The sequence below is a fragment of the Drosophila erecta genome, unplaced genomic scaffold (genome assembly GCF_003286155.1).
Source record: "Drosophila erecta strain 14021-0224.00,06,07 unplaced genomic scaffold, DereRS2 tig00000021-arrow-pilon, whole genome shotgun sequence".
NCBI lineage: Eukaryota > Metazoa > Arthropoda > Insecta > Diptera > Drosophilidae > Drosophila > Drosophila erecta.
The window spans coordinates 1355737-1383322 of record NW_020825198.1 but is presented as its reverse complement, the minus strand read 5'-3'; the positions used below and the strand labels follow the sequence as shown (position 1 = coordinate 1383322).

The 27586-nt window shown below is 46.0% G+C and overlaps 4 protein-coding genes across 7 annotated transcripts; 2 read left to right on the top strand and 2 right to left on the bottom strand.

Annotated features, from left to right (window-relative positions):
• Positions 1–9549: 9549 nt before the first annotated feature.
• On the bottom strand, positions 9550–11484 carry LOC6545691. 2 transcript variants are annotated; one of them, XM_026976789.1, is made up of 4 exons: positions 11384–11484; positions 10802–11178; positions 10485–10745; positions 9550–10421 (listed from the first exon to the last, which is right to left on the bottom strand). In XM_026976789.1, exons 2-4 carry the CDS (start codon positions 11085–11087, stop codon positions 10243–10245), a joined length of 726 nt encoding a protein of 241 aa, XP_026832590.1. In that variant the 5' UTR covers positions 11088–11178; positions 11384–11484; the 3' UTR covers positions 9550–10242. The 2 variants fall into 2 exon arrangements, with proteins under 2 accessions (XP_026832590.1, XP_001971129.1); XM_001971093.3 differs by lacking the exon at positions 11384–11484 and having other exon boundaries at positions 10802–11259.
• Positions 11485–11610: 126 nt separating this feature from the next.
• Positions 11611–19826, top strand: LOC6545690 (tyrosine-protein phosphatase non-receptor type 61F). Of its 2 annotated transcripts, XM_001971092.3 has the most exons (7): positions 11611–11855; positions 15999–16172; positions 16234–16496; positions 16560–16926; positions 17275–17810; positions 17889–18014; positions 19760–19826. In XM_001971092.3, exons 1-7 carry the CDS (start codon positions 11751–11753, stop codon positions 19794–19796), a joined length of 1608 nt encoding a protein of 535 aa, XP_001971128.1. In that variant the 5' UTR covers positions 11611–11750; the 3' UTR covers positions 19797–19826. The 2 variants fall into 2 exon arrangements, with proteins under 2 accessions (XP_001971128.1, XP_015013560.1); XM_015158074.2 differs by lacking the exon at positions 19760–19826 and having other exon boundaries at positions 17889–19677.
• A 378-nt stretch (positions 19827–20204) lies between these two features.
• Positions 20205–22917, top strand: LOC6545689 (zinc finger protein CG2199). Its single transcript, XM_001971091.3, has 2 exons — positions 20205–20475; positions 20541–22917. The coding sequence occupies exons 1-2, from the start codon at positions 20338–20340 to the stop codon at positions 22554–22556; spliced, it is 2154 nt and encodes a 717-aa protein (XP_001971127.1). The 5' UTR covers positions 20205–20337; the 3' UTR covers positions 22557–22917.
• Positions 22918–22965: 48 nt separating this feature from the next.
• On the bottom strand, positions 22966–27461 carry LOC6545688. 2 transcript variants are annotated; one of them, XM_026977214.1, is made up of 4 exons: positions 26977–27461; positions 26274–26362; positions 24847–25116; positions 22966–24784 (listed from the first exon to the last, which is right to left on the bottom strand). In XM_026977214.1, the coding sequence occupies exons 2-4, from the start codon at positions 26338–26340 to the stop codon at positions 23223–23225; spliced, it is 1899 nt and encodes a 632-aa protein (XP_026833015.1). In that variant the 5' UTR covers positions 26341–26362; positions 26977–27461; the 3' UTR covers positions 22966–23222. The 2 variants fall into 2 exon arrangements, with proteins under 2 accessions (XP_026833015.1, XP_001971126.1); XM_001971090.3 differs by having other exon boundaries at positions 26290–26362; positions 26977–27460.
• Between the last annotated feature and the right edge of the window lie 125 nt (positions 27462–27586).

The window sequence follows — 27586 nt, the reverse complement described above, 5'->3', positions numbered from 1 at the left end:
CCAAAACCCCTTGCAGCCCAACTCCTCCAATCCTCCAGCCACTCAAATGGCCCAAGTTGAACACAAATAAATAACGACAAAGCCAAGTGCAATTGAATGAGAGCAACTGTGAATGAGTTGTAAGGGAATGACTCAAGTGAATACAATACGAGTATAAAGCAATTTACAGCACCTTATTGAAACATTTAAATGGTTGACTTGCGAAGAGCAAAAGCAGCTTATAGTGTGTAACTAAACTTTGGTAGGTAAAAGAAATTCCTTTCACTGGTATATGGTATCCAAGCAAATGCTTAGAAATCGAACACCGCAGTTCTACTCACAATCAAACCACACATTCATAAATTCAGCTGGACGCCACTCAACCCACTCGCAACGAAGCCTTCGATTAGCCCCAGCTTGGAGGAGAATAAGCACTGAAAGCGAGCCATTAGCAACCTCAGATGCACTTAAGCCGGGAACCCGAGACGCCAGCCAAGTGGGGCAGCATCCACAGCTCAGCCGGAGAACAATGGAGGACAACCTGGCAGCGCTCGTGCCGACTCCTCGAGAGTTTCGCCGGCCAGAACGGAGGACGGGGCACCAGATGAAACCGAAACCCCAGCCGAAAGCGGAGACAATGCCAAACAGCGGCGGTTGGAGGGGCACAATCACCGGAAGAAAAGCGGAGGAGGAGGGCTGCAGCTGGAATCTGATAGGAACATCATCTCGAGCATATCCGGCAAGTGCAAGTGCGTGGAGCTGGATGGTGATGGTGATGGTGATGGTGACGGGGATGGGGATGAGGATTACGACGACGATGATGATGTCGGGGAGGAAATAAGTGAAAGCGAGTGTTGACGCTTCCAGCTGCGGGGTTAATAAGCGATTTAAGCGACGCGATAACGAGTTGTGGAGTACACAAAGTGCTCTGCTCCTCGACGCCCTCTAGCAACTCCAGCTCCGGTACAAGCTCATCGAAGGGGATTAAGCTGATGCCAGGACGCACTGCGGAAAATAACGTACAGGAAGAATGTCCCTTAAAGAATCCTTCAAAGCCATGCCAACTCTCCTTAAAAAAAAATTTACTTACTGTCATACTTGTTTAAGACGGATTGTAAATAAAAAGAGAGACGCTTATTACTTAATAATAACCACTCGTTCTATAATTTCTCTAAAATGTGCAACAATGGTTAGCCCTTTTCTCCAAGTGAATTTCCAAACCTCTTAAACCTACTCTCTTTGTATTGACCCGCTAATGGATGTGACAAGGCATGTCCTGGCTGATCCTGCGACGTTCCTGATTAAGTGCAACTTTGACGTGGAACGGTTTAATTGCTGGAACACCCAGGCAGCTGCCCCTGCTCCTCGTCGCAAGGGAATGGGAATGGGAATGGCTTCCTCCATTAATGAGCTATAAATTTGGCATTCATCCCTCGCCCGCTTGCGGCAGGGAAATCCTTTGACGCGGGCCAGAGGCTCCTGGGCAGGTACTGCGATTCGGATCTCCGCCCGAGTTCCATGTGCAAATTCGATCATTTCAATCTGCTTTCCATGGCATCTGCCGTCCCCAGCAGCACGCGCATCCTTCTTGTAAACACCAGGACAAAGGACTCTCAGCACACACAAACACACACACATGTCGTCCCGACAGGAAGCGCACTGATTGAGGGGCAAGTCTCGGCTCCTCACCCTCCGCTGCTCGCTCGAAATCCTTGGGCCGGGGAACAGATGTTTTCGCTGAGGATGAGGACAGGGACAGGATCGCGTGTGCCGCCAGCAAATCGGAAGTGCATCCCCCGCCTCCCAGGTCGCCTTTATTCCCGATCCTGCTCCTCTTTGATCTCTGGAGGCATTTAACCTACGAAATAGTTTTGGTTTTCGGTACCGCAAGATTTATTATTGTTGTTCTACATGGTGTGCTTCCTTGGAACCCGATTGTTTTGCATCCCAATTATGGCTCAGAGGTTTGACCCCCGACAAGTGGGCCACGGAGGGGGGCTGGCGAGGAATGCGGAATGCGGGGTCGGGGCACACGAAACATTACCCTCTGAGTTTCGAAAAACGAGGGAAGCGCTTCGCAGGACTTTAAATACTTGTACATTTCGAGCCCATTGCAGCATTGCAGCATTTAAAGATAGTTTAGACCAAATTAGTTTGCGAGTGCCCATAAAACAGTTTCTCATTTTGACTAGCCAGCGAATCGCTCCACCTGCCTGTGCGCACTGACCTGTTTGGGTGCTGATAAGTTCCTGGCCAGGATCGAGCTCCTGCTCCTGCTCCTGCTCCTCCGCCGACCTGCAACCATATCGAGTAATTAGATTTTGGAGCCAACCCGTGCACTTTCTCTGTGTGCTTTTGCTTGGTGGCCAGGTAAACAGGTTTTTCGATGGGCGGCCAGGTGGGTGCACTTTCTAATTAGTGCACCGCAAAATATGAGCCTGACCACCATCAGATACTGCTGCTGCTGCTATCCGGCTGCCTGGTCTCGTAAATCCCGGCCAGGCAGCCGGAGGTTCAATTAAATTTCGACTGCGAATCAATAAACCAGCAACATTTTCAACACAATTCATTTAGCGCTCGGCAGGAGGACCCGCTCGCCTGGACAAGGAGGCGGATCAGGAGCAGCTGTGCGCACCTGGAGGAAATCAGAGTGCCGAGAAGCCGAGGAGCTGAGGAGCCAAGGAGCGCGTGTGCAACTCGACACCGGAACAAGTGGCAGCTATGCTAAGGATGGGCATAAGCTGGGGATGAGTGGAAGTCAGCACCACAGTCTTACCTCGCAGTCAGCGCCAGGAATCCTTACAGCGATTCATGGGTATCAGCCTGAACTGAAGCTTTACTCGGGTTCTCCTTAGCCCCGCCGCACTGTACTTGGCCAAATGAAGCACTGTGCGCTTAATGCGCAGCGTTGAAAACATTTGGCAGCAGTCAATTTGACGGGGTCAGAAGAAAGGAGCCAAGAGAAAGTGGCCAAGGGAAGGGAGTCAGGAGGCACGTGCAACTGCCGCAGGGGCAAGCAACCACAGAATCTCCTGCTTCTGTTCCACAAGTTGGCACAACAAGAGCAGCCAGGAACACGGAACAAGGAACAAGGACATGGAACGGCGAACCACATGGACAATGAGCTCGACTTCCTGTGGACGAGTGGGTCATCGGCGAATCGGCGCACTGCATTAATTGGTTCAGTGATTTTTTATGGCCAACTGGCAGCGTTTCAGAGGGTAAGAGAAGAAAGCTGGAACAGGAATTATTCGAACCTAGAACCTGGCAGGCAGGACCTGTCGACCGCAGGAGCAGGATAATCGAAGTGTGGCGGGGAGAAGGGGGAGAGGGACAGGACTGCAGCCTGTCACATGTTTGCAACAAAGATGCAGTCGTGCTGATAAAGAGAAACGCCAAGGATGCGCCACAAGATATAGGTGCACTGAGAGCAAAAGTGGGTGCAATTATGACCCCAACTTGAAGCACTTTTCACCAGTTGGAGAACAAATACACAAGTGAAAGTGACTGAAAATGCTAGAAACATATATATTCAATTGCTCATGAAAGGAACCCCTTTATTGTCTCAGTGCAGCTACCCTTGGCCCGAACCAGTCGCAGCTGCGGTAGAAAGCGGAGAAAGGAGCGGCTAACGAGCGGAAAACACGATATTACAAGCAGCCCATGCTGATAACTTGTGGCCCAGAAGAGCCCCGAACGCAGGACTCTCAGCTAGGACCTCTGGCACGCTCCTCGTCCTGGCAGATGAGATGGCAAGAGGAGTCGCAGTCGCAGTCGGCGACAAATCTCATTAAAACTGAATCGAAATGGTAATTCGAGTTGTTCACAAACAGAGCCGATGCAACTGCGATTCCGTTTGCGATTGAGTTGATAGCCCATGTGTGTTTGTCTGTTTGTGTATTTGTGTGCTCCTTATCCCAGCATCCTTGCGTCCTTGCGTCTTGCGTCCTTGCATCCCTGCATCCTGGCATCCCTGCATTTTATCCCCCGCCCCTGCCGAAGACTTTGTTTGCCAAGATGACAGGAGGAGGGGCACCAGGAGCAAGGTGTGATTTGGCGGCCGCCATTGTCTGCAGGATGTGCTGCCTGTGTTTGCCGCTCGGTTTTCCATGCGGGCAGGTGGTTTTCAGCGGCTCCGAATGCTTCCAAGTGGAGGGAACCGATATGCCAGGGGCACGGGCTTGCGAGTCCCAATTGATTGGAGTTCCCAGTCTACTTGGGCCTAATTGCAATCTAAGTGCTCGGCTGCTGTGGCGCAGAGAGTCAAAGGACCTTAAAGGACCTTAAGTTGCAGTTTAAAATGCTCCCTGCTGCCTGTGTGGAATTTATGCCTCATAATTGGATTGATGATTTGATTAGGCAATGCTTAAATGGGTTGCAATTAATATTGTTACTTGTGTTATTTTCAGAGCGCAACAAAAGAGTCCTGGCAAGCCAGGTAAATATCAATAATTTGTTTTATGTAACACAAACTCGTTGGAGTAAGGAAAATAATATGGTTAGGTATCGATTCTTCTGCAAAATGTAAATTCTCCTGCGAATGTGCCAATTACATTGGGTTCTTTGTCTATTAGCCATAAATGTAAGACAATACCTAGCTTTAATTAGGCCAAGCAGCGCAAGTAATGAACAAAAACTACTTGAGGCATTAATTAGAATGCAAATAACACAGACTTAAGCTGTGAAACTTACACATTTGCCACAGGCCATTACAAAACCCGAGTTTTCCCAGCATTTTCCAATTGTGTCCCGCACTTTGGACGCTGTCATCGTGATTTGATTTCGACTGGGCATCCACTTTCATGTATTTCAATTAACCAGCTGACAATTCAGCCGCTGGAGTTTATGACATGCGGATTAGGAGTGATTATGAAAAATTACAATTCAATTAGGGGCAAAGTGAATTTATTCAAACGTCGAGTTCGGTAGCCCGCATGAAGGATTGAGGATTGAGGGCTGGATTGAGGGGCAGTGATTGCATGATTGATGGACGGCCATTGGCGGGAATTAAATTAAATGCAGCGCGAGTGTCGCTTTTAATTAGTGCTGTCCACCCCTGAAAATCGAAAAATTACACAAAAACTGAGCAGCATTTCCGCACAGCCCTAGCTCCCAACTCTTTCACGACTTTTCGCGATTGTTTTCCATTAAGCTGAATAATTAGCATTCCTCTACGCAAAGGTACGTGCAACTTCCTCAGTTTTCCCAGCTTCCCAGCTTCTCAGCTTTTCCACTTCCCCCATTTCCCAGCCTTTTATCGCAGCTCCAAAATTGATTTTGACACCTGAAAACTGCAGAAACTTCTGGGCGAACAACTTTCCGGCAAAGAAAGTTTTGGCTGTGCAGCGAAATGGATGAGGCGCCTAACAAAAACAGAATTAAACATAAAGAGCAGGTGATTTCGAGGAGGAAGTGTACTTTGGCCACCAGCGGCAATCGCACTGCTTTCCCTTCGAGCAAATAACTTTTTGTCTCGAAGATTACACGAGCATTACAAGACTGCCAGTTCGACCTGCGAGACAAGTCGAAATTGCAGTCGAGGCTGATGGGGAATTATGGGCGCCCAGCGATGGGACTTGGAACCCCAGTTAAAGCTGTGGAAAAGGTCTTACACTGCGACGAAACTCGTGTGGAAAAGGGAAAACCATGGGGCATGTGAACTAACTCATAAAGCTGCGCAAGAGTGAATTCTTTTCCTGGTAGTTCGCAGCTCTAGTTACTTGGAGTTGGTTAGTTATGTTTCTCGCCGTGTATGCACTCCGAAATTGATGTGCATGTGGGGGGCGGCAAGTGTGTGTGCGGTTAGGGGCGGGGCAGCCGCAATTGATGTGGCAATATTTGCTGCACCTAGTTGGCTTCGCGCCCCCAGCCGCCCAGTTTGCTCTCGAGGGAACACGCGTCGTATGCGCAACTTGTGCAGTTTATTGAAAAACTTGCCTAATTTATGGGTAGCGTGGCAAGAAGTGAGGCCAAGATGGGCGAAGGTCTTCCGCTCCTCACTTGTGCTTTGACCTTTCCAAGCAGCGACTGACAGGCCATCAAATTATGCAAAGAATGCGCAGTGAAAAGCCGTAAACAATTCAGGGAAACGAACTCCTGTAAACGCAATTGACTTAAAAGTGAGGCGAAACAATTTAATTGGGGGAAATGTACCCGCTCTCCCAGTTGGAATTGAATGCAAAACGAATTACCAAAGTGATTTACCCTCTCGAGTGACTGATCCATTTAACTAGTTCTCATGGCAACGGGGACATCCTGCCAAGGGTCATGGCCAAGCCCATAGCTTGCGAATGGAAAAATCAAACAGATGTGCGAGCAGCAGGATAAACAGTCACTCCGATTCAAGAGAATGCTTAATGGCGCACTAATCAAAAGTCATTATGTGGAAGCAGCAGCCAAGGACACGCCGCATCCCCACGAGGGGGAAAATTACGCGTATTATGACCACAGGCAGTGATGTCCAGGACAGCACTTTGGCATCAGGGCGGGAATCTATTGCCGAAAAGGGGCGCGTCTCGAGGGCCCAGCCCTCGCGTCCGCCGCTGTTAATTTGTTTGTCGAACTGGGAAACTCACAATTCGCCACATCACGGTGACTGGCCACGAAGCTAGCAGGGGATTCCCTGGCCAGCAACCGGGGTTGCCCTTCAGGTTGGGAACTAACCCGCGGATTAGGCTCAGCTGCACGCACAGTCCGGAAAAGCGGAAAAGCGGAAAGCCGCGGGGAGCAGTTCTGTGAATCCGAAACTGAATCTGAACCTGAATCTGAGTGAAAGGGCCAAGTGCAGGGGAGCCATATCCTGGAACGGGATGCCAGGACACGTGCTGCGGCACAAGAATCGGGATTAGTTGCTCCAGGAAGGAGAAATCGAGTGGAAATCGAGGTAGTGTAGGAAACTAAAACTAGAGAGTGTCACACCCAAAATTGAAAGGAAAATGAAGGCAGAATGACAAGCGACTCAAAGCGTTTAACACAACACGCTAGAAAACTTAGTTCAGCTGGAATTACACAGAAGTTCTTTCGAAAGTTCGCCACGTAATGAAATCAATTGTGTGAATATAGAACGCCTATAAGAAAAGCCAAATAATCAAGTGATAGATAGAATCATTGAAGGAATGGCAGTGTCGAAAACTTGAAATACAAACGAATGTAAAGCAAGCACTGAATCCAAATAGAAAGCACGCCAATCGACAGAAGTTTCCAGAACCCGATCAAACACCTTCTTAATCATAATTCACCTTATAGAACCATTAATTAACTCGAGGAAAACGAGTTCAAGGAACTTCGCGTCAGTGGAAGAAACCCCGTGAATGTGCAGCTAGTTCTGCAGAAAGTTGATTTGAAATATTATTTCAGCCGAAAGCCGAATTCTTTCGTAATAAATTGCCACTCACTCAGTGGCCATTTGGAGGAAACCCATCCACCCACGCGATACAGTCCATGGAAGACCCTCTTCGTCACGGCATCAAGTATAGAACATTATTAAGTGATCCCCAGTCTAATGGGGATGGCGGTGATTTTGGCGATGTTGTTTGTTTACCTGCGCGGCGATTGAAATAAACTCTCGTGCAATCCCCCGAAAATAGAAACAGTTTTCCATTGCCAGGCAGAGGCATCGCGGAGTCGGGAAAACGGGGTATCGGGGAATCTGGAAATCGGAGGGCCCCTGGAAACCGACCAATGCAAATCCGTATAATCAAAGTTCTCGGGGGCACACGACGCCTCCGATGACGCGACCGATGGCGCTAACGTCACCGATCCTCCTCTCGCGCGCTAAAATATATTTATTTATTATTTTCGTGTGGGCATTATTTATCGGGTCTTAGTGGCTGCATCATCGCCACCCCAGTGACGTCACTGGGATCGCTCAACTGGTCGTTTGCCCGTCCTGCATCCCTTTCTAACCGTCTGTCTACGGATCAGTGGGTGGTAATCGCATTTCTACAAAGAATTCGGCCGCGAGTGCAGATTCTCTCGATGACCCGGTTGATTTACCTGGAGCTGGCTGCTCCACGCGGCTATATTTATTTGTATTTATCAGCAATTGCGTCTTCATTTTCGCCTAACGCCCCCACAAACGGCGTATAAATGAGTCCATGCTCCAGACACTAAATCCAACACTTGGCGAAGAGTTATACTTCGGTGGTTCCCGGTTTACGCGCTTTTGATGTCTTCCGTCCCATCGACAAACTGGCGATATCTTCTTTATGTGGTGATCAGATTGATCGAATAATCCAACATTTGGCCGCATAAACACCATGATTTTTCAAAGAAAAGCCAAACAAGTGTTTCTGCTGATCAAACAAGTAGAAGCTAATCAAAACTGCTTCACTTTGTGCGTCGTTTAGGAGGTTGATGAATATGCATAACAACTTTTCCTCGCTCATTATCCCCAATATTTGACTTAACTTAATGCCATAAGTTAAGTTCTACTTGTCAAAGATTTCATGTACATATTCAGTTGTTGATTGCCAGCGAATCAAGTATTTAATCCGATGGGATTTCCATTTTATGTGGCCAAACTGATGACGGCAGATCTCAACAACCGCTGACCCCTGTCAGGTCATTAAAGCATATTTAATCGATTCCCCGCCACTGCCAGGTGGTGAGATGTAAATCAGCACTTCCTCCTCCTCTCCAGCTCACCTCTGACCCATGGGCTCCGTTCCGAGCACGGGATTTGCTTTTCAACCCATCGATGCGGCGATATGGGCTGATTATGGACTCGCCGGAATCTGCGGAAAGTTCCTCCCATATCATGTGCCCACTAGAAAAATAAAAAAGTGCAAATCTGGAAAGAGTATTCGTAGCCCACTCCTCGTGCCACTCGCTGCTCCATTCCTGCTGATTGACGTCGACAAATTGTATTAAAGCCGTTAATTGGCATTTCAAGATTTTCGGCAATTTCATAAAATTTTACGCCTATCATGTGTCGGCCAATTGGCGTCCGTCTGGCTCTTCAGCTGCACGGATTATCGCAGTGTTCGCCGGATTGTTTCGCATTGTTTGTTTTCATAAACACCGATAACTTATTTTCGAAAACGTATGCTGAATTATTAAGTTTCCATTCGACTCGTGACGCAACTCGCGCTGATGGCCTGCGAGAAACGGTTTCCAAATGCCAGGAGGATCTCCTTCTTGGACCCTAGTTCCCTGATTTTCCAATTTCATTCAGCATTCCGCTGGCCGGTGCAAACCCACAAATCAATGTGCTGAAAACAGCCTCATCGCGATTTAATCTTCTTCACACCTCGCCCGATGACTATAAAAACACAATGAACACCATTAAGTGGGCGTATCTGTGTTTTGAGCAAGTAGTCATTAAAAAACGCCGCAGGATATATTCGAGCCATCGGGATTTGAGTTAAATGGCTTGTTTTGAATGAACGGAAAATTTGAATGTGAAGTGTAGAACATTGGGCTGTTGTATGTTTATTTTACATGCTCATTATTAAAACTGTACTGTCTGCCAGTTGAATGGAGAGAAGGCGACCAATATTCCACCAGCAGTACTCGGTCCAGACGAAATTAAATATACCACATTTCAAATGTAAAACTTTGTTTTTGACATTTCAAGGATAAAAATGGGATTTCATTTATTTTTGGAAACAGGAGAGCGCTTTCCCCTGCTTATAGTATACTTCTGTGCGCATACTTTTAGGTGCCCTCATTTGAGGCAATTTGATAACTGATCCTCAGAAATAGGTGGCGCCAGCATTTAGCCACCAATAATTAACTGCAACTTTTCAGGCGATTCAGAAAGTATTAGCAAAAGTAGTCTTATATTGCCTACATTTATATATTGCTAGTTTACCTGCAATAGCAAGTGGATGCTGGGTTTCAGTTGCAGCACATTGAAAGACAACCGTATAATATATCATCTTTCTCTTCGCCTGTTCTATAACTCTGCGAACTCATGAGTTTCCTTTCAAGTATTGGCATATATGGATATGAGATAACAGGCGAACAGAAAAGTGCGCAAAGCGCAAGTATCAGCTATTAACATCGAAGTATATAAAAATAACTCTTATTTTACAATAGGAAACTAGCTCGAGATGGGCAATCGCATTGTTCTTTGGCCATGACACGAGAATAACCGAAATAATTATTCATTACCTTGCATTTTTCAGATCGCGCTGAAAGCGATCGTTTTGCATGTGTATTAAATCCAGAATTCGTTGCTAATCGCAGCCAACTAAATTCACATAGAACGCCAGTGCACAGTATGCGGATTTTATGCTGAATTAGGAAAGCCAAGCAATTTTAAGTCTTTAGTTTAGAATTGTCCACAACAGAAATGGGAGTTTGGGCCATGAACATATCGCCATATGGATTGTGCGCTTTTTGGCTTTCGCGGTCGAACTCGGAGCCAATGGCCCACAACGATTCCAGATCGTATTCCTCGCGAGCACTCGGTGAAAATATGTGCAGAGCAATATTGCCTAAATGGAAATGGAACGTGTTAGAGTAGAGACGCCTGAATCTGCCTTCATTCCAATACCCACCCAAGTCCATGGCCATCCAATCCCGGCTCTTATCGCCCTCGATCCGTGGCAGAATGTCACCCTTGGTCCGCTTGATCTTGAACATTCGGCGCACGAACTCCGCCGTGGTCAGCATGTGTCGGTAGCTGCGTCCACTGCAGACCACCAGGTGGTCCACATACTTCAGGTTCTCCGGCACGTAGCAGACGAATATGTCGTCCACATTCTCCTTGCGGAGCAGCTCCACCAAGTCCTCAACATCAAACACTCCGCGAACGCCTCCTGCAAAGGGACACAAGCCTTAAATTGAAGCTCTCCCTGGACGATTCTCAACCTACTCTTTAAATTTAGGCCGTAATAGTGATCCGGCTCCAGTTCCTGCTCTGGCAGTTCCTGCTCCTGATGGCGCGCCTCCTCCACATCGAAAATCTCCGTGGCCTCCTCATCACGGAATATTTTGTACTTGTCCTGCACGCCGGCAACCAAAGTCTTTGCGGGATCACCTTCGGTTTCCTGGCCCTTCGCTGGCTGTGGTGGCGGCTTGGAGAACTCGTGGTGGAAGCAACGCAGGACAGGCACACTCAGGCGCCTGTCGTGAACCAGGCGGAACACGCGGGTCAGCATTTTGCTTGGGCTTCTGTTGTTATTAATTAATTGGGTAACAGTTGTTTATTCGATACTTTCCGTACTACGCGATAGTCTTGTCGTCGATAGGCTATTGTTACATCGGTATTTTATGGTATTAATTTTTGTATTTTAAATATTTATTTTATTATATTAAAAGGTAGCTTTTATATTTTCTATTAATCGTTCTGTATTTGAAATATTTTACTCAACTGAATGTAAAAACAAATTTCAAATATTATAAGTACAAAATATTATTCGTCTTCCTGGTCTTTACAACTGTTACAAAGACCCACCTTCACAGTCTCTGATTGGGCACCCTTCAGAACGCCTTTAAGCGGCCGATTCCTATAAATATAAGCTGTGGAGCGAAAATCTTTCCGGCGCCTGGTCACTCTATTTAATGCGATTATTATAGTGCTGTACAATCGAGCTATCGATTGATATCGATAATTAATGCGATTATTATAGTGATGTGCAATCGAGCTATCGATTGATATCGATCTGAAAATACCGATAATGTGTTTTCACTAGCAAGCTCAAATACTCGATACATCGATACTGTCGTGAGTTGTCCAGCTCTAGTTCTGCTCTGAAATTAACCAGCCGCCTGATAACCAAATTAAAAGTTATTAAATCGCTACAAATCGCAAAGTGTGCACAATGAGCGAGCAGAAAACGAGTGGGAGTGGGTCAGCGGCCACGGCCCGTCTGCAAATCGAGGCGGAGTACAAGGACAAAGGGCCGCAATGGCATCGCTTCTACAAGGTAATTGGCAACAACAACTGCGACTGCACTGAAAACTGGTTAAAAACTGGATGAACGATTGTGGCATAGCTCGGGTCGCCAAGGATTCGCCACGGATGCGGAGTACACACCTTTCCAGAGCTCCTTGGCGGTCCGATTTCCACGAAAATGTGATGAGTGCGCAAAAGGCTTCTGCAGATGCCTCCACCACCAATACTAGTGCAGTGGCGAGCTTTACGTGCGTGTGTGTGTGTGTGTGTGTGTTGTGTGCCAGCGGTGTTGTTGTTCCTTTGACAGCCAGGCTTTGGCCAAAAACAAAAAACACTGAAAAAGAATGTACAAACAGAATCTCACCAACACACACACGCGCACACCTGCTGCACTTTACTTTGCATTCTACATCAAACGTGTGTGTGTGTGTGTGTATTTGGCTTATTTATGCTTGCTATTTTGCTATACGTGTGTACATTTGTACCTTTCCCCAAAAACGGTTTCCTTTGACTATCAATAGAGCGCTTGAGCTATTCCGCGAATTCTCGTTTGGCCAAATCAAATTGGAGGCGATTTCTGGGAAGCTCGTTGTGCTTGTTATTGCCGTTCCCCAAAAACAAAATATAAATCGTGGAGGGGCGACAGTGCTCTCCACTGAAGAACTCCTCTAACGCACACTCGCACACACACACATGTGTGTGTGTTAAGCAGGAGAGAGAGGCTCACGCACACAGGGGCACAAAGGGCATGCGTCTGGTTTTTTGAGTCTCGCTTTGGGCTGCTTCTGGTTGCCTGTCGGAATTGGAGTCGGAATCCTCTCCTTGCCCCTCCTCCTCGTCCGCTCATTCTTTATAGCCAGTTCCGGCGAACTGTGTCTTCAGCTGCTGCTGCTCCTCCTCCTCCTCCTCCTCCTATGTTCCTCTTCCAGCGCTTCCACTCACTTGAATTGGGATTTCACGGAATTCCACTCCGCAGTTAGGATGACACAGTAGATGGTCGTGTGTACAAATATCTCGTTTCTGGATGCCCGCTCCTCGGCATCCTCGTTCGTCATCCTTTGTGCTCGCGCCGAGGATAATCTAATTTTCCAGCTAACTGGAAAGCAGCACGCAATTGTGCGTCGAAACTGGCTGGAAAAACAGCTACCAGCCATTTCTACTGAAATACAGTGCGACTTGACTAAGTCGATCCAGTGAGGTAACACTTGGATTCGCAATAAACGTTCTTTACTCATCTCAAGTTGTTTCGAAATAGGCTTTCAATTGAAAGTTGCTCATCAAATTAAAATTATTAGCTTGAATCAAACTTCTGGAATTTCTTTTTACTGATTCTATTATTTTCGTAAAATTAATCTTAAGTTGCCGTTCAGATTCCAATCAACGATGAGTAAATCATCTCAAGTTGTTTCGAAATAGCCTTTCAAATGAGAGTTGCTCATAAAATGAAAAGGGTTTTTTTCAGCTTGAATCAAACTTCTGGAATTTCTATTTACTGATATTACTTTCGTAAAATTCATGTAAGCTCGGTGAATCTTATTTGTTCTTCAGATTGTAAGCATTGACTCATTCTGTTTTCAAAAAAGTACATCAATGTCAAAACAAAAAATTGTTTCGATAATTTCATAAACAAGACCCGACCTACCCCAATTTTAACTTCAATTACTTTTAGCTACAATTCCTATGAAGGTGATAATGTATTATAGACACTTATCTGTCTTATTTTTAAAAAATTTCAAAACACATTCTACAAATTTATAAATCGCTATTTATGAGCTTAGATATGGTTAACATTACTTGAACAGAATATAAATTAAGTGCCAATTAATTCTGTTTTGTGACTTTATGCCTTCTGAAACCAAAACGAACATATCCTGTTAACCTTTTAAACCTAAAATCGATTTTACATTTCCCAATTTGATAGCCCATCATAGGGTAGTTGAACTGTAGCCAAAAACGCAATGACGCATTCGGATGTTTTGCTATGCTCTTTGCGCACATTATGGTTAATCATTTCCATTGAACGGAGTGCGTTACACTAGGTATTCACCCTCGTATTCCTTGCTCCCTATCAGCTTACACCAAGCGCCTTCTCGATCCATCCATTCCATCGTCATCCCACCGAACGTACTCCGCCTCGTTATGACAACCTCCGTGGACTGTGACGACGCCTCTCCACCCCGATACCTTGCCAGCGGGTACTCTAATCCTGACCAGACGTTGGTATCAACAGGTGACCGCTTTCTTGTTGGTAACATCCCTGCTAGTTCGAATTCTTTGAGCTATATATCTCATTAACTCGCTTAGTATGTGGGAAGGGTATGTCGAATTCGTCTTGGCCAAGTGGTCTTCATCCATCGCTGCAATTATGCTCTGCGTGCATGCAATGTTTTTGTTACTGTTTCTCGATTTTCCTCGAGCGTTGCAAGGTAAAGCAGAAACATAATAATAAAACTGTTTGCACGACACGCTTTGGAAACCCAAGCCCCGAGATTTCCCCGCCTTCGCTCAGATTTCGCCACTCCGTTTAGAAGGGTCACCTGAATAGCCAACGAGCATAAAAAACAGTATGTAGCTGGTAAACGAGCCAAGACTCAATGTTCAATGGAGCTGAAGAACTGTTTTGTATTGCATTTAATCTGGCTAGCAATAGAAAAATGCCAGCTATGGATTTACATAATGTTTGGCCTGATTGCTGATTTCATATTTTATATCCATTTCCATTTGACATGGTAGAAAAAATGCCACTTTATACAGAGTTTATCTGAAAGTCTTGGCAATCATTGGCAAGTATTTAAATAAAATAGCTCAATTATCTGCGCATATTCTCACGTGACTTGTTGATAATCGGACGACAAATAAGTGATTGTAAAAATAGTATTGAAATGAAGAGTTCCGAGAAATATGAAGTGCACTGTTTTCTACCCGTTTCTAAGGAATTATCAGCAGAACGGAGGAAAAGCTCCCTTATCGGTCATTGCCGCCCCTTAGATTTGGAGATTGCGTAAGAATATGACTCTGAAGTTATTTAAAAGCAGCTCGGCTGCAGAACGTGCAGCTGATTCATTTTTGAAACATGACGAACTGACAACAACTGATTTTCGAGCTGCAATCAACGCAAGCTTAGCTGATGACCATATTAAATCGCTCTTTCTGCTGGTTACTCATCACCGCATGCATGTGATTAACTTTGAGCCAAGTTTGAGGAGCACTTGTCATCGCCAGGTTGGCGCCATTGACCTTGTTCCCGGTTCGGTAGTCGGATCCGATTGTTCGATTGTCCGGTGGGCTCTTTCAGCTGTGCCAGCAATTCCCATTTCATGTGGCTGATAAAGGTAATGCTATCGCCATCATCCACATCGCTTGGCTAATTAGTCACGCCCGCTGTGTGGGCTGTTGGTATTCGCCATGGTGCCCTGCCAGTCTGATTTCCCCTGTACATGTATCTACTATCGCTGCAATCACAGGGTTTCCCAACCCAGAGGAGCCCTTATCGGTGGCCCAAGTGGTGAATCACCGCTAATGGGGCAACCCCCGTGACAAAATAAATTTGATTTCTGCACATTGTAGTTTTGCAAGCCCAGGAACGGGCTTTTATTGACACATTAGTTTGGGTTTTCTTACATTTAGCTCGCGAGTCAGTCAAAGAAATGTATCGTTTCAAAACAAATTATCAGAGCATTATGAGTCTGAACGTTTTCATTTTCTCGGAACACCAATACACGAAACGATTGTAAAAGGCTTTATTGCGCCTCAAAAAGTTTCCCAGTTTGAATGACTTTAAAAAAAGACACTGATATTGGTTTTAACAATGCAAATCGACAACTATTTGCTATTGGCCCTTTTATCGAAGAATGCGTTGAGTCATTTTGCACATAAATTTTAGATTACTTTGGACTTAGGGTCTTTAAAACTACCTAAAATGGTTTTGACCCGAAAACTACATTTTTACTAGAAGGAAGATCAATTTGGGCTTATTTTATATAACCGGGACATTAAAGTAGTTGTCTTCTAAGATCTAGAACCCTTGGGTAAACAGCGCAAATCTCACAAAATCCCCCGATTTAGCGCCTGAAAATGAACTGATAACTCGGCAGTCAACGGACCAAACGTTCCCCTCAACCTTTGTTGTTATGGGTAATATCGATTGTACTAATCGCTTTTTTCGAAATTCCAGGAAATTTGTGAGACTTGCGACAGGGAGGCGAAGGAGAAGCAGTTCAGCACCTCGGAATCGGAACGTCACACGAACCGCGGCCTGAATCGCTATCGGGATGTGAATCCGTACGACCATTCCCGCATTGTTTTGAAGCGCGGCAGCGTGGACTACATCAATGCGAACTTGGTTCAGGTGGGTCACGTTTTTTATGCCCCTAAGTTAATGCGTAACGCAAGCAACCAATATTTTTCAGCTGGAGCGCGCCGAGCGCCAGTACATCCTGACCCAAGGACCGCTGGTGGACACAGTAGGCCACTTCTGGCTGATGGTATGGGAGCAGAAGTCCAGGGCGATCCTCATGCTCAACAAGCTGATGGAGAAGAAACAGATCAAGTGCCACCTTTACTGGCCCAACGAGATGGGAGCCGACAAGGCCCTGAAGCTCCCCCACGTCAAGCTCACCGTGGAGCTCGTCCGTCTCGAGACCTACCAGAACTTTGTGCGGCGATGGTTCAAGTGAGTTGTTCGCCATTAAACTTGCTATACATATGGACCAATTGCCGTTGACCATTTCTCTAGACTAACCGATCTCGAAACGCAGCAGAGTCGTGAAGTGATGCAGTTCCACTACACCACATGGCCGGACTTTGGCATTCCCAGCTCGCCGAATGCATTCCTTAAGTTCTTGCAGCAGGTTCGCGACTCCGGCTGCCTCAGCCGCGACGTGGGTCCAGCCGTGGTGCACTGCAGCGCCGGAATCGGGCGGTCGGGCACCTTCTGCCTGGTGGACTGCTGCCTGGTCCTGATCGACAAGTACGGCGAGTGCAATGTGTCCAAGGTGCTCTGCGAGCTGCGCAGCTACCGCATGGGCCTCATACAGACCGCCGACCAGCTGGACTTCTCCTACCAGGCGATCATCGAGGGCATCAAAAAGCTGCACGATCCCGTATGTATGCGCGACCAGCGGTCGGCGTTTGGGAGCCAAATTTGGGGGCTGCCAAGCGCCGCCGTATACATTGCACATCGCTCTTCCTACTGGGGGTCACAGAAATTTCCAGGCTTATATGTGTCGCAGGATTACTAGATTTCTACTCAATCTTTCACTTGCTTATTGGAATTATGATTCATTTAGAAAAATGTATTATTTTCGTTTGTATTTATTATGTGATCTAGTATCAGAAATTAATGATTATTTTTAAATTGATGCAAAGAAGAAACCGCTAGTTCTGGTTGACAGAGATTTCTGTGGCAGCCCTGATTATTAACCGAGACTAACCTTTTGCTTCCGCTTCAGACCTTTCTCGACGCTGAAGAACCCATCATCAGCAACGACACTGAGACACACACACTGGATGAGCTGCCGCCGCCGTTGCCGCCACGCGTTCAATCGCTTAACCTGCCACTGGCCCCCAATTCCGGCGGTATACTTTCGCTAAACATGCGCGCCGCCCAGGCTAATGGAGCTGAGAGTATCGGCAAAGAGCTGAGCAAGGACGCCCTGAACAACTTCATTAACCAGCACGATATGATCCACGATGCCGAGGTGGCTGACAGCCGTCCCTTGCCGCCATTGCCCGTGAGAGCTTTCAACGAGTCGGACAGCGAGGAGGATTACTTGCTGGATGACGACGACGAGGACGACACAGATGAGGATGAGGAGTACGAGACCATTAACGAGCACGATGCTGATCCAGTTAATGGCCACGTGCCCGCAACAACACAGCCACATGCCGACGATGTCAATGCCAACAACGAGAAGCCAGCGGTGCCAGTCGACGAGCAGCACAAGGCGAACGGCATCGATCCAATTCCAGGCCAGCTCCCAGCCAGGTAAAATTGTAGTTCTCATCCACCACCCTTAGAAGTCATGGCCATTCCTCTAATTCCCTGCCAATTTATACTTTTCAGTCCCGAGAACGAGCTGAAGCGGCGGAAACGCAACGAATACCAGGCCAGCCTGGAGCAGAAGGTCAACGACATCAAGCGGAAGCAGCGGGAGAACGAGGACAACCAGCTGGCGGCAAAGAAACGAAGGTCATTACTCACATATATTGCCGCTGGTGTTGTGGTGGGCGTGATCTGCGCCTACGCATACACGAAGCTAGGTTAAGTGCCCCCCGTAGCCACTAAGTAGTCGTAGATCAGTAGTAGCAATAGCTGTATGACGTATTTAGTTGCCGTAGGAGACCGATTCCTCCCCTGATACCCGATTTCCGACCTCCGATCCCCACCAACTCGTCCGCCTGGCCTGGCATTAAATGCGGGCACGAATCAAGGACGACGTGTCGACGGATCGGAGAGGATCAGAGATCGGACGGAATCGCATCGCTCGCAATCGCACACGAATTGCGGATGGCGGATTGAGCTGAACGAACGATACACGACACGATGCATAAATATTAGGGAATTTTTTATATACGAAATACAAAAAGGAAAACAAAAGAAACAAGAGAAACAAAACTTGCAACTAAACTAACGAAAATCGGGTAGAAATCACGTCAAATGTAGATTTTGCGCAATAGACTGACATTTTAGAACAAATTTATTTTCTACACTCTAAAAAATGGATTGATAACACATTGATAACCAGAACCCCCGAACGAGCCACGCCAAATGCAAGGCTCACCTTACTTGCTCGCTATGCATAAAATTATGAATTATTATGAGTATCATAACTACCAATGTTTCAAGCACCCGACATCCAACCACTACACGCTTCACTTGTTGTTGTACAGCAATTTCTTATAGCATACGACCTATGTATATTTATTTATGAAGATTAATGAGAAACAACCACTTGTTGTAGTACATGGCAAAAATATAAAGTGCAGCAATGTGCCAAAAAGAAACGAATGAAGTCCTATACGACTCTTAATTTTACTTTGCCTCCCGCCCCAACTACTTTGAATTGTTGTGTTTAAAAACCTTTCCCCCCTTTCCGCTTAAAAGAGCACTTTATTAATGAATCGAAATTCGGCGCCATTAAAGCAATAACTTTCGGATAAACAAATAGCACGATGTACACCTATATCTCGTTTAACGCTTTTAACGAGTGTTATAATCAAAATTGTTCATTGACCACACTTCCCGGCAGATCTGAAATCAAAATAAAGTGATTCTTTTCGAAATTGTAACCGTGGACTTGGCTAGTTGCAAATCAAATTAAATTAAAATCGTTTCACTAAGTCGCTAAGCGAAGTATAGGTGTATGATTTAATTATAATCCGGGTTTTGCCATAGCGAAATCATTTTGTATTAAATAACGAGAAGAAGGAAGACGAAAGACTATTCAATGGTTTTTCCAGTAGAGTAAGTGTGCAGTCCCAATCCCAAGAAACATATTTATATAAACGTGTAGCGTGAGAGGACGCAAATATTTTTTATATGTGTAACCCACAATTTAACGAAAATTCAAGTAACCACCCACGGAAGCGAGGCACTACGAAACCATACGAAATCGGATGAGCCAAGGAGGATAACTAATAAAGGAAAATACATATTTATATTAAGTATATTTAACAGAAACAACATGAACAATACCTATAGTAATGCCTAGTTAACTGACCGTCGGCTAAGTACACCAACCACACACTGAAACAAATTCAACACAACACAGTACTATATATTATGCCTATGAGAAGGAGATGAGGAGCAAGAGAAAGTATTCAAATAAAGCTATACATTTAAGACATGAAAACTGCGAACCGCTCGCTTGATCCTGGCGTATTCCTTGCTGTCCTGTCTGTCATTCATAACATTTTTCATCTCTTTGTTTGCAGGCGCGAGAACCGACACAAAAAGTCCAAGACAAAGTAACGGCACAGCCCATCCAGTCCAGCACCAACACAAAGAAACAAATTGAACATATCATTTTGCATTACTGTAGCTTCTAATGCCAAAATAAACATCTTTTAAAATTACGAACCAAGTTCAAAGTATATCGCTCATTTATCGATTATATATCGACCTGCTTGGCTGTTACGTAACAGCGATGTGACCAATAACAGAATGTCAAGCTTAGTGTGACCGAATTTATAATATTCTGCATTCGTAATGTTTTTCAAAATTGCTATCTTTATAGGTAGTTCTTTAAATGTTGAGTTACTAAATTCAAGTAAAATTCATTTCATCATTTCAAAAAATTCGTTCTGTGCACCCTGCAGTTGCTTTGCTTAAACTCAAATTGTAACATAAGCACATTAGCTATTTAGTATATTAGGGTGCCCCAATCTGGCAGCCCTGCAGTTGATTAACAGAGCTGTGTTGCGTACGATAACTGTAGCGTTGTAGAAAAAAAGAAACGTGCGCACGTTGTTTGATTTCTGGTTTTGTTTTTACTGGACAACTTAGTGAAAATATGGTCAGCAAAGCGCAAAAGGAGGTGCAATGCGACCATTGCGGCACAAGCCAAAGCCCGAAAAGCGTATTTTCTGCTCAGAAGGTGTTCCTGGGCAGGAAAATTACAGACGTACTGGAGACCATCACCCACAGAAGCGTGAGTTGGAAAGGGCGGCATTCTGATTTCTCAATCTTATCTCGAATCATCTTGCCCTCTTTCAGATCCCAGCATCCTTGCCCATCAAGATATGCTTCGTCTGTACCTCCACATTTATGTCCAGTGCGGCACTAATCGAGAAGGTCCGCGAGACTGTGGATAGGATGCAGGCCCAGCCCGCCAAGAAGAGCAAGGCGGCAGAAAATGAGGAGGAAGCCGATAAGAAGGCGGTTAAGGTGCAAAAGAAGAACACCACCATCCGTCAGCGCAGCAAGTCCATAGCAGCTATCCCGGCGAGCTTTATCAATGGAGCTGATACAGAAATAAAGATCAATAATGCTTCGCCAAAGAAACTCGATAAGAGTCCCAAAAAGCATCTATCTCGACTTTTAGAGGACGATCTCAACGATTCCGTGAAGCTGACGCCCGCCAAAGAGGTGTCGTCCACTAAGAAGGTTTTCCTTAATCTGTTTGGCAACGGCGATAATGATGCCATCGAAGTGCTGACCGAGAGCGAGGAAGAGGAGGCCGCCGATAAAGGTCCGATCACCATTAACACAAACAACTTTGAGTGTGTAGAGTGCGCATTTCACACAAAGTTTCCCAACCCCTACAAGGAGCACCTGCAGAAGGAACATGGCCTTCAGAGACCTCGCATATATTCCTGTACCTTGTGTATTAAGACATTCGGAGTGCTTAAGACCTTGAAAAATCATTTACGGGACGCTCACTCACGCACTTTTGAAACCGAGGCCGAGGCCAAGTCTAAGGCGAAGGAAAACAAGGAAAAAGAGTCAGAGGGTAAGAAAAAAAGTGCGGCAAAGGCAAAGGAACCCAAGGCTGTGAGTCAAAGCAAAAAGACGAAAGAAGGAAAGTCCAATGGGAAGAAGACCGAGGAGATCAAATCTAAGAATGAAACCAAAGTGGTTAGGGAAGTAGGCGACCAAGAAGTGAACAGTGAAAAGGGCACAGACAGTGAGGACGCAGACAAGACTCAAGCACCCAAAATCGCCTCCTTTAAAGCCCTAAATGAGCCTTTAATGAAGAAAAGGATGCTGGAGAACGTGATCGATTCGGAGTACACATTTGCCATCAATGGCTCCAGCACCTCCACTCCCAGGGCGGATTCGATTAATTTTCGGTGCGACATCTGCGACTGCGAGCTGACGACCGCCAAGCAGATGCAGGAGCACATGAAGACCGCCCACGGCGTTGACAAGCCTAAGGTATTTAAGTGCCACGTCTGCGAGAAGTGTCTGGCCACCAAACAGTCGCTAAAAACGCACATGGCTCTACATAGCGAAGGTGCTGAAGTGTCGAACTCCAGCAAGCGAAAGATTCTGCAAGAAGAGGATGAGGACGTAGACATTCTGGGAACTGCCAAGAATGATAAAGGAACTAAGCAGTCATTGCTAAGCCCTGCTACTAAAGGCGCAAAGTCCAACAACCGAAAGATTCTGCGAGAAGAGGATGAGGTTGTGGAAATTCTGGACGCTTTTCAGAGTAACAACACTGCGGAGGATGATGAAGGACCCACAGAAGAACAGATTATACGACCTAAGAACGAAGTTGATGGGAGCATGATTGCACCTCGGTCGCCAGCTAAGAAGGCTAAGAAGGGCACTACCAGCCAGGCAGATCTTTCTGTGTCCTCAATCATTGGCAGTCCGTCTTCAAAGGCAGAAAAACGAAAGAAACAAGACAAATCTGAGGACACGCTACCCACATCTGATGTAGATGTAGTGGAGGAAATAAACTACAACGTGAAGCCCCACAAAAAGGCTCGCCTGGAGTCCATTGGTGACTCAACCGCCGACGAGTCCGTCCTCAGCTGCGACCAATGCGGGAAGTTCGTCAAAACGCGTCAACGCCTGGACTCGCACATGGAGAAAAAGCACGCCTCCCAACTTAAGTGTACTATATGCAAGGAAATCTACAAGAACCAAATGGATTACGTGGCTCACTTCTCGGACTGCGGCTCCGAAAGTGGGCTGCCGTGCGGCGTAGCCCATTGCAAGAAGGTCTTCACGGAGGCCAACTACCTCTGCTCTCACCTGCGTAAGCGCCACCAGTTGCACTAGACTCCGTTTTTTTTTTGTTTATCATTTCCTTCTTGACCAATATAGTTTTACGTTAGCTTATTGCTTAGGTAAGTATCATTACATGGCTTAAAATTTTCAATGGCTAACCTCGAAAGGATCTATATAAAGTTGATGAAAGCCGAGAAAAACTGCAATTTTTAACAAGGTTACTTCATACATTTTTAACTATTATTAATACGTTTTAAGTTCGATTCGAAAAGTTACAAAACATGAGTTTAATTTGAAATTTAAGACGTGGAACCACCCATTTGTACTCACCAAGAGTATATAGATTAGTTTGACCGTAAACAACTATTTTGTACTGAACGATGAACTGTTAATAAAAAATGGCAAAAAGCTACATTTTACTCGTTTCAATCCCTGGAGAAAAAGTTAAGTTTGTTAAGTTCACTTATACATTTATTTGTCATATTCCCGAAACAAAAACAAAACTATAATAACGTTCACGCGGAAACCAACCATAAGCGATTCTATTCATTCGCCGGGGAGAGCAGAAGGATTGAAGACAATACAGATGTTAAAGCAATGAATGGAAGCATGAATTCTCCACGGAAGTTCTTCAACAACGAAGCAGAAACGAGGATGAAAATATTTTGTCTAGTTACACTTTTCTACTTAATGTAAACGATGATTTTGATGACGGGCTCAAGACGACGCCACTTTGCCGTGAATCTCTGCCTGGGCCACCTTCATCACTTCGAGGGCTCCGCGCTTGATCAGGTCTTCCGCCAGCGTCTTGCCCAACTGGTTGGCCTTCTCGTAGATCCCCCGACTGTAACAGGCGTGCTGGTAGAGACCGCAGAACAGGTTTTGCACATCCTCAATGAGCACCGAGTGCTGCGGCGTCGGCTGCTCCTCGTCGGCGTAGTCGAACATTTGGACCGTTTTCTGCAGGAACGGGCACTTGGCTGGGCCGGCGTTTCCGTTGTCCTTGTCTGGCGCCTCCAGACCGCTGCCCTGATGCATTGCCGCGAACGGACATTTGGAGGAAGTGGCCACATTATCCACTTCATCGCCAATGCTGCTGGCATTACTGGCTCTGCTGCTCGGTGGTGTGGGCAGAATGGAAGCTGGTGTGCCTGCCACACCGCCAGTCACTGGACACTTTCCAGCTTGGGCAAAGGATACCTTCACATCGTTATTAACGTACGGACATTCGCCCATGAAGTCCTGTCCCACGGGCATCTGAAGTGGACAGTGAGCAGTGGTGGCCGAATCACTTTCCATAACATTCTTGGCGCTAAAGGAATCCCCGGAATCTGCATGCGCCACTGGACATTTGGCAGGAGCCTTTGCCTGATTGTGCGGTACTGGACACTGGCCCATCACATCCTGACCGCCCACCAAACGAAGAGGACACTGACGGGGAGTAGTATTCGCATTGCTGGTATCCGCATCGCCACCACCAACTCCGGAAGAGCGCACATTCTTGTTGCTCAGCACTGGGCAGTGACTGGCCAGATCCGAGAGCTGATTCACAGTGTAACCGGACAGAGCTTCGCATGCAGCCGCATCCTCACAGATCACTGGGGGGCTACCTTGCAGGCGCGGGCTGCTGGAATTCGAGTCCGAACCGGAACTGTCGTTGCCATTTCGGGCACGCTTCGTGGCTGGCGGAGAATCGCAGCTGTTGCTGTTCTCCTCCTGCAACTGACTGGCTTTCTCCTGGGCCCCTCGTTTCCTTTGCTCCCCCTCCAATTTTTGTTCATTTAAGGCACATGCCAGGTGGTTCCGTATCTCTATGGCGCCATCCAGACTCCAAACTGCACCGGTGAGAGAGAGTCCCACCTCCTGGCTGTTTCCATTCAAGGGCTCGCCCTTTAAGTTGCTCCAAACTGCCACTGGGGCGGAGCAGCCACCTCCCAAAGTCTTGAGGAAGCTTCGTTCTGCTAGGATGCGGCACGTTGTATTCAGGCACATAAGTTTCTGTAGCATGGCCAGCACTTGGTCATCATTAGCCCGACACTCCACGGCCAGGGCTCCTTGGCCAACGGCATAGAGCAAATCGGTCGGCTCCAGCACCTGGCTAATGCGACTCATCCAGCCCATTCTCACCAAGCCAGCCTGAGCGAGAATGATGCCGGAAAACTTGGAATCGGCGGCATCCAGCTTGGCCAGTCGAGTATTTAGATTTCCACGGATGTCGCACACAGTCAAGTGGGGGTACATCCTACGGATCTGCGCCGTGCGACGAAGGGAGGAGGTTCCTGTGGATAGGCGTAGAGTTTAATCATTTTAATCACAATTCACCCATGTGTATGACACCTACCAATCACGCTGCCCTTTGGAAGCGAGGCTATCGTGTGGCCCTTGAAGTTGTCCCGCAGCACCAGCGCATCCCGTGCATCTTCTCGCTCCAGAACGGCTCCAATGGCCATTCCTGTTGGCAGGGCTGTGGGCAGATCCTTGAGTGAGTGCACCACAAAGTCAACGCCTCCGTTGCGCAGCGCATCCTCGAGGTCGCGGGTGAACAGGCTCTTCTCGCCAATCTTAGGAAGTGAAACGTTTAGCACACGATCGCCAAATGTCGACATGGTGTCTGTAAAATGCAATTAGATCGGATAAAACAAGGCACTCCATTATTTATCTACTAAATATTTAACTTTCTATTCATTATCGTCATTATTTGACTCCTTCTGACCTCAAAAATGGTACCCTTTTAAAATGGACATCTTATATCGATCATCTAAGGATGGCGTTCCCCTAATTGCAGTTTGTTATGTCATCATCACCTGATAAGGAACCCAATAGCACCCCAAGTTCCCCACTTTATGACAGCAATCAAGCGAGACATGCAAACGGAATACGAATATCTCCCCAACTTCCCCTTTTCCATTAGGAACACGCAACGATAATGTCTTTTCCAAATGTTTTGCTTATCGGACCGGGAATAGAATTTGAATAAAAGTGTATATTGAAGAGGGAAATTGCGTGCGAGGTGCTGAATAAAGCACTTGCCAAATTGCATTTTAATGTAATATGGATGGGGCAAGTGAACTCCAACAATTTTAAATGATTACGATGGTGCTAGTCATGATAAGCCACATCGATTGAATCAACGTGGGTGCTTCTAAATGTATTTCCATAAACGGGCCAATCTTATCGGTTTCGGAGGTGCCCAACATGCCTGTATGAATAAAATTTCAACACTTTTCCCAGTAATGTCGGCAGAAAGTGCGAACCTTATCGATCAGATAGACCGATGGTACCATTTCATCCAAACAAAAATTGTCACGTAATGTAGTTTAGGTACGTAAGAATAATTGGTAAATGCCAACGGATTATATGGCCAGAGCAGATTGGTGACTCAAAACAGCTAGATATTGGCCCACCACTGTAATATTTTTTGGCATTCCCTAATCTCGAGAGCAACAACAACAGCACTAGCCATTGACATTGTCAAATGGCACGTGAGCGGAAAAGAGATGGCGAAAGAGCGAGAGAGGCCGGAAGATAGAGAGCCGATATGTTAAAGCCGATCGTACGCAATCCTATTTAAAAAGGCGTAAAATTTGTTTTGACCACTATCAGAAAACGCGATAAGCAAGGCTCCTGCTGGAATTTCCACAAGTCATGCTTTGCTTCCAGTTTCCAAATCCCCATGTGCAGCATGACTGGGCACTTCCAACTCCCTTCCAGTTTGCTTATCATGAGTTTCCAATTCCCCTTCCAGGCAGTGGCTCCATATTTACTAACCCCGACTTTCACTTACGGATCTCGAATTTCTGCTTGGGATATAGCTTCTGCAGACGGCCGATGACATGTTTGGTCTGAATCAGGGCGAGCTGAAAGGAGGGGGAGAGTGTTTAATTGTTTAATAGAGTGAATATTAAATGCAAATGAGCCGAGAGTAGGAGAGAGTGGGGCACTTAGCTCGCAAATAAGTCAAGTAATTTCAAATTGAAATGCCAGCAGCAGACAGGTGGCCTTCACTTAAAGCACGATCAAAGGTGGCTCAGTGCAATTAACACAAATATTATTAAAAGGCCCAGCTTAAAATCAAGTTTTCAAATGGGGACAATACAAAAATCAAGTACAGTACGGGCTCGATACAGAAATATATTTCTGTTTTTTCAGCTAGTTAGATGGGCCATTCGGTTCACTTTTCGAAAGTGCACTGTATTAGTTTGGTCTCTCTCTCTCTGTCTGCCTCTCATTCTGCAAAAGTGCGTGTTGCTACAGCGAATTGTGTAACAGTAACCAAAAAGCAGAGCAAGTACAACAACTGCAATAACACCACGCGGAGAGCAACAAGTCTTGCATAAAGGCGGGCGGAGACGGGAGAGAAAGGGAGAGCCACCAAAATGTGATTGAAATTCAAATGCAGCACTTCCAATTCGAATTCCAAGCGGATGTAGTATGCACATATTTTAGTTCTCGACGACTTTAACACACTTACCTCGCTCTTTCGCGATCCAACGCGAATAACGTTTTCCTGTGCCGACATTATGGGCGCTCTAACGTTTTGCTAATAAGTGTTGCACAACAATTGTTTATGCTGTGTTATTTGTTCGTTATTTGTTGTTCCTGTTGTTGTTGCAAAGTGAAAGTGTGTGCTAGAAGGACAGCTTTCGGGGTCACGTTGGCAGCCAAAAGGGGGAGTGTGAGGTGGAAGGCCCGGATGAACGATACAAGATGAATGAAAACGTAAATGCACGCACTATTCAAGACACATTTTTGAGTTATTGTCGCGTTGGCTTTGTACTAATCGGCAGATAATCCCAACCCGAAATATCTTTCAAAATTTTTAGCTGCTGGCCGATACTACGACCGAGCAAAGAGCGAAAAGTGAATGACAAGTGTGACCGCGGGCGAACCGTTAAAATATACGAAGAACGGCTGACAGGGTTGCCGAGTGTATGAGCACAGTTTGTGACTGAAGCCAGATTGCTAAATATACTAAGTTTTATACTAAGATTTCTTGAGTTTATAAATATTACAAATTTCTTAAATAGTTTTGACAATGTAAATCAAAGCGGTACTTACAACTGTATAACTTATTTTTTGGT

What these genes read in the sequence shown, in the direction of transcription:
- LOC6545688 (XM_001971090.3), bottom strand. Translation starts at nt 27,024, where the DNA reads ATGTCGGCACAGGAAAACGTTATTCGCGTTGGATCGCGAAAGAGCGAG. An exon ending in TTGGATCGCGAAAGAGCGAG is followed by an intron (nt 26,363 to 26,976) that starts GTAAGTGTGTTA and finishes CCCTCCTTTCAG; the next exon opens with CTCGCCCTGATTCAGACCAA. An exon ending in CAAGCAGAAATTCGAGATCC is followed by an intron (nt 25,117 to 26,289) that starts GTAAGTGAAAGT and finishes TGCATTTTACAG; the next exon opens with ACACCATGTCGACATTTGGC.
- LOC6545690 (XM_015158074.2), top strand. Translation starts at nt 11,751, where the DNA reads ATGAGCGAGCAGAAAACGAGTGGGAGTGGGTCAGCGGCCACGGCCCGT. An exon ending in TCAAAAAGCTGCACGATCCC is followed by an intron (nt 16,927 to 17,274) that starts GTATGTATGCGC and finishes CTTCCGCTTCAG; the next exon opens with ACCTTTCTCGACGCTGAAGA. An exon ending in CCAGGCCAGCTCCCAGCCAG is followed by an intron (nt 17,811 to 17,888) that starts GTAAAATTGTAG and finishes TATACTTTTCAG; the next exon opens with TCCCGAGAACGAGCTGAAGC.
- LOC6545689 (XM_001971091.3), top strand. Translation starts at nt 20,338, where the DNA reads ATGGTCAGCAAAGCGCAAAAGGAGGTGCAATGCGACCATTGCGGCACA. An exon ending in AGACCATCACCCACAGAAGC is followed by an intron (nt 20,476 to 20,540) that starts GTGAGTTGGAAA and finishes GCCCTCTTTCAG; the next exon opens with ATCCCAGCATCCTTGCCCAT.
- LOC6545691 (XM_026976789.1), bottom strand. Translation starts at nt 11,087, where the DNA reads ATGCTGACCCGCGTGTTCCGCCTGGTTCACGACAGGCGCCTGAGTGTG. An exon ending in TTACGGCCTAAATTTAAAGA is followed by an intron (nt 10,746 to 10,801) that starts GTAGGTTGAGAA and finishes GTCCCTTTGCAG; the next exon opens with GAGGCGTTCGCGGAGTGTTT. An exon ending in TTGGATGGCCATGGACTTGG is followed by an intron (nt 10,422 to 10,484) that starts GTGGGTATTGGA and finishes ATTTCCATTTAG; the next exon opens with GCAATATTGCTCTGCACATA.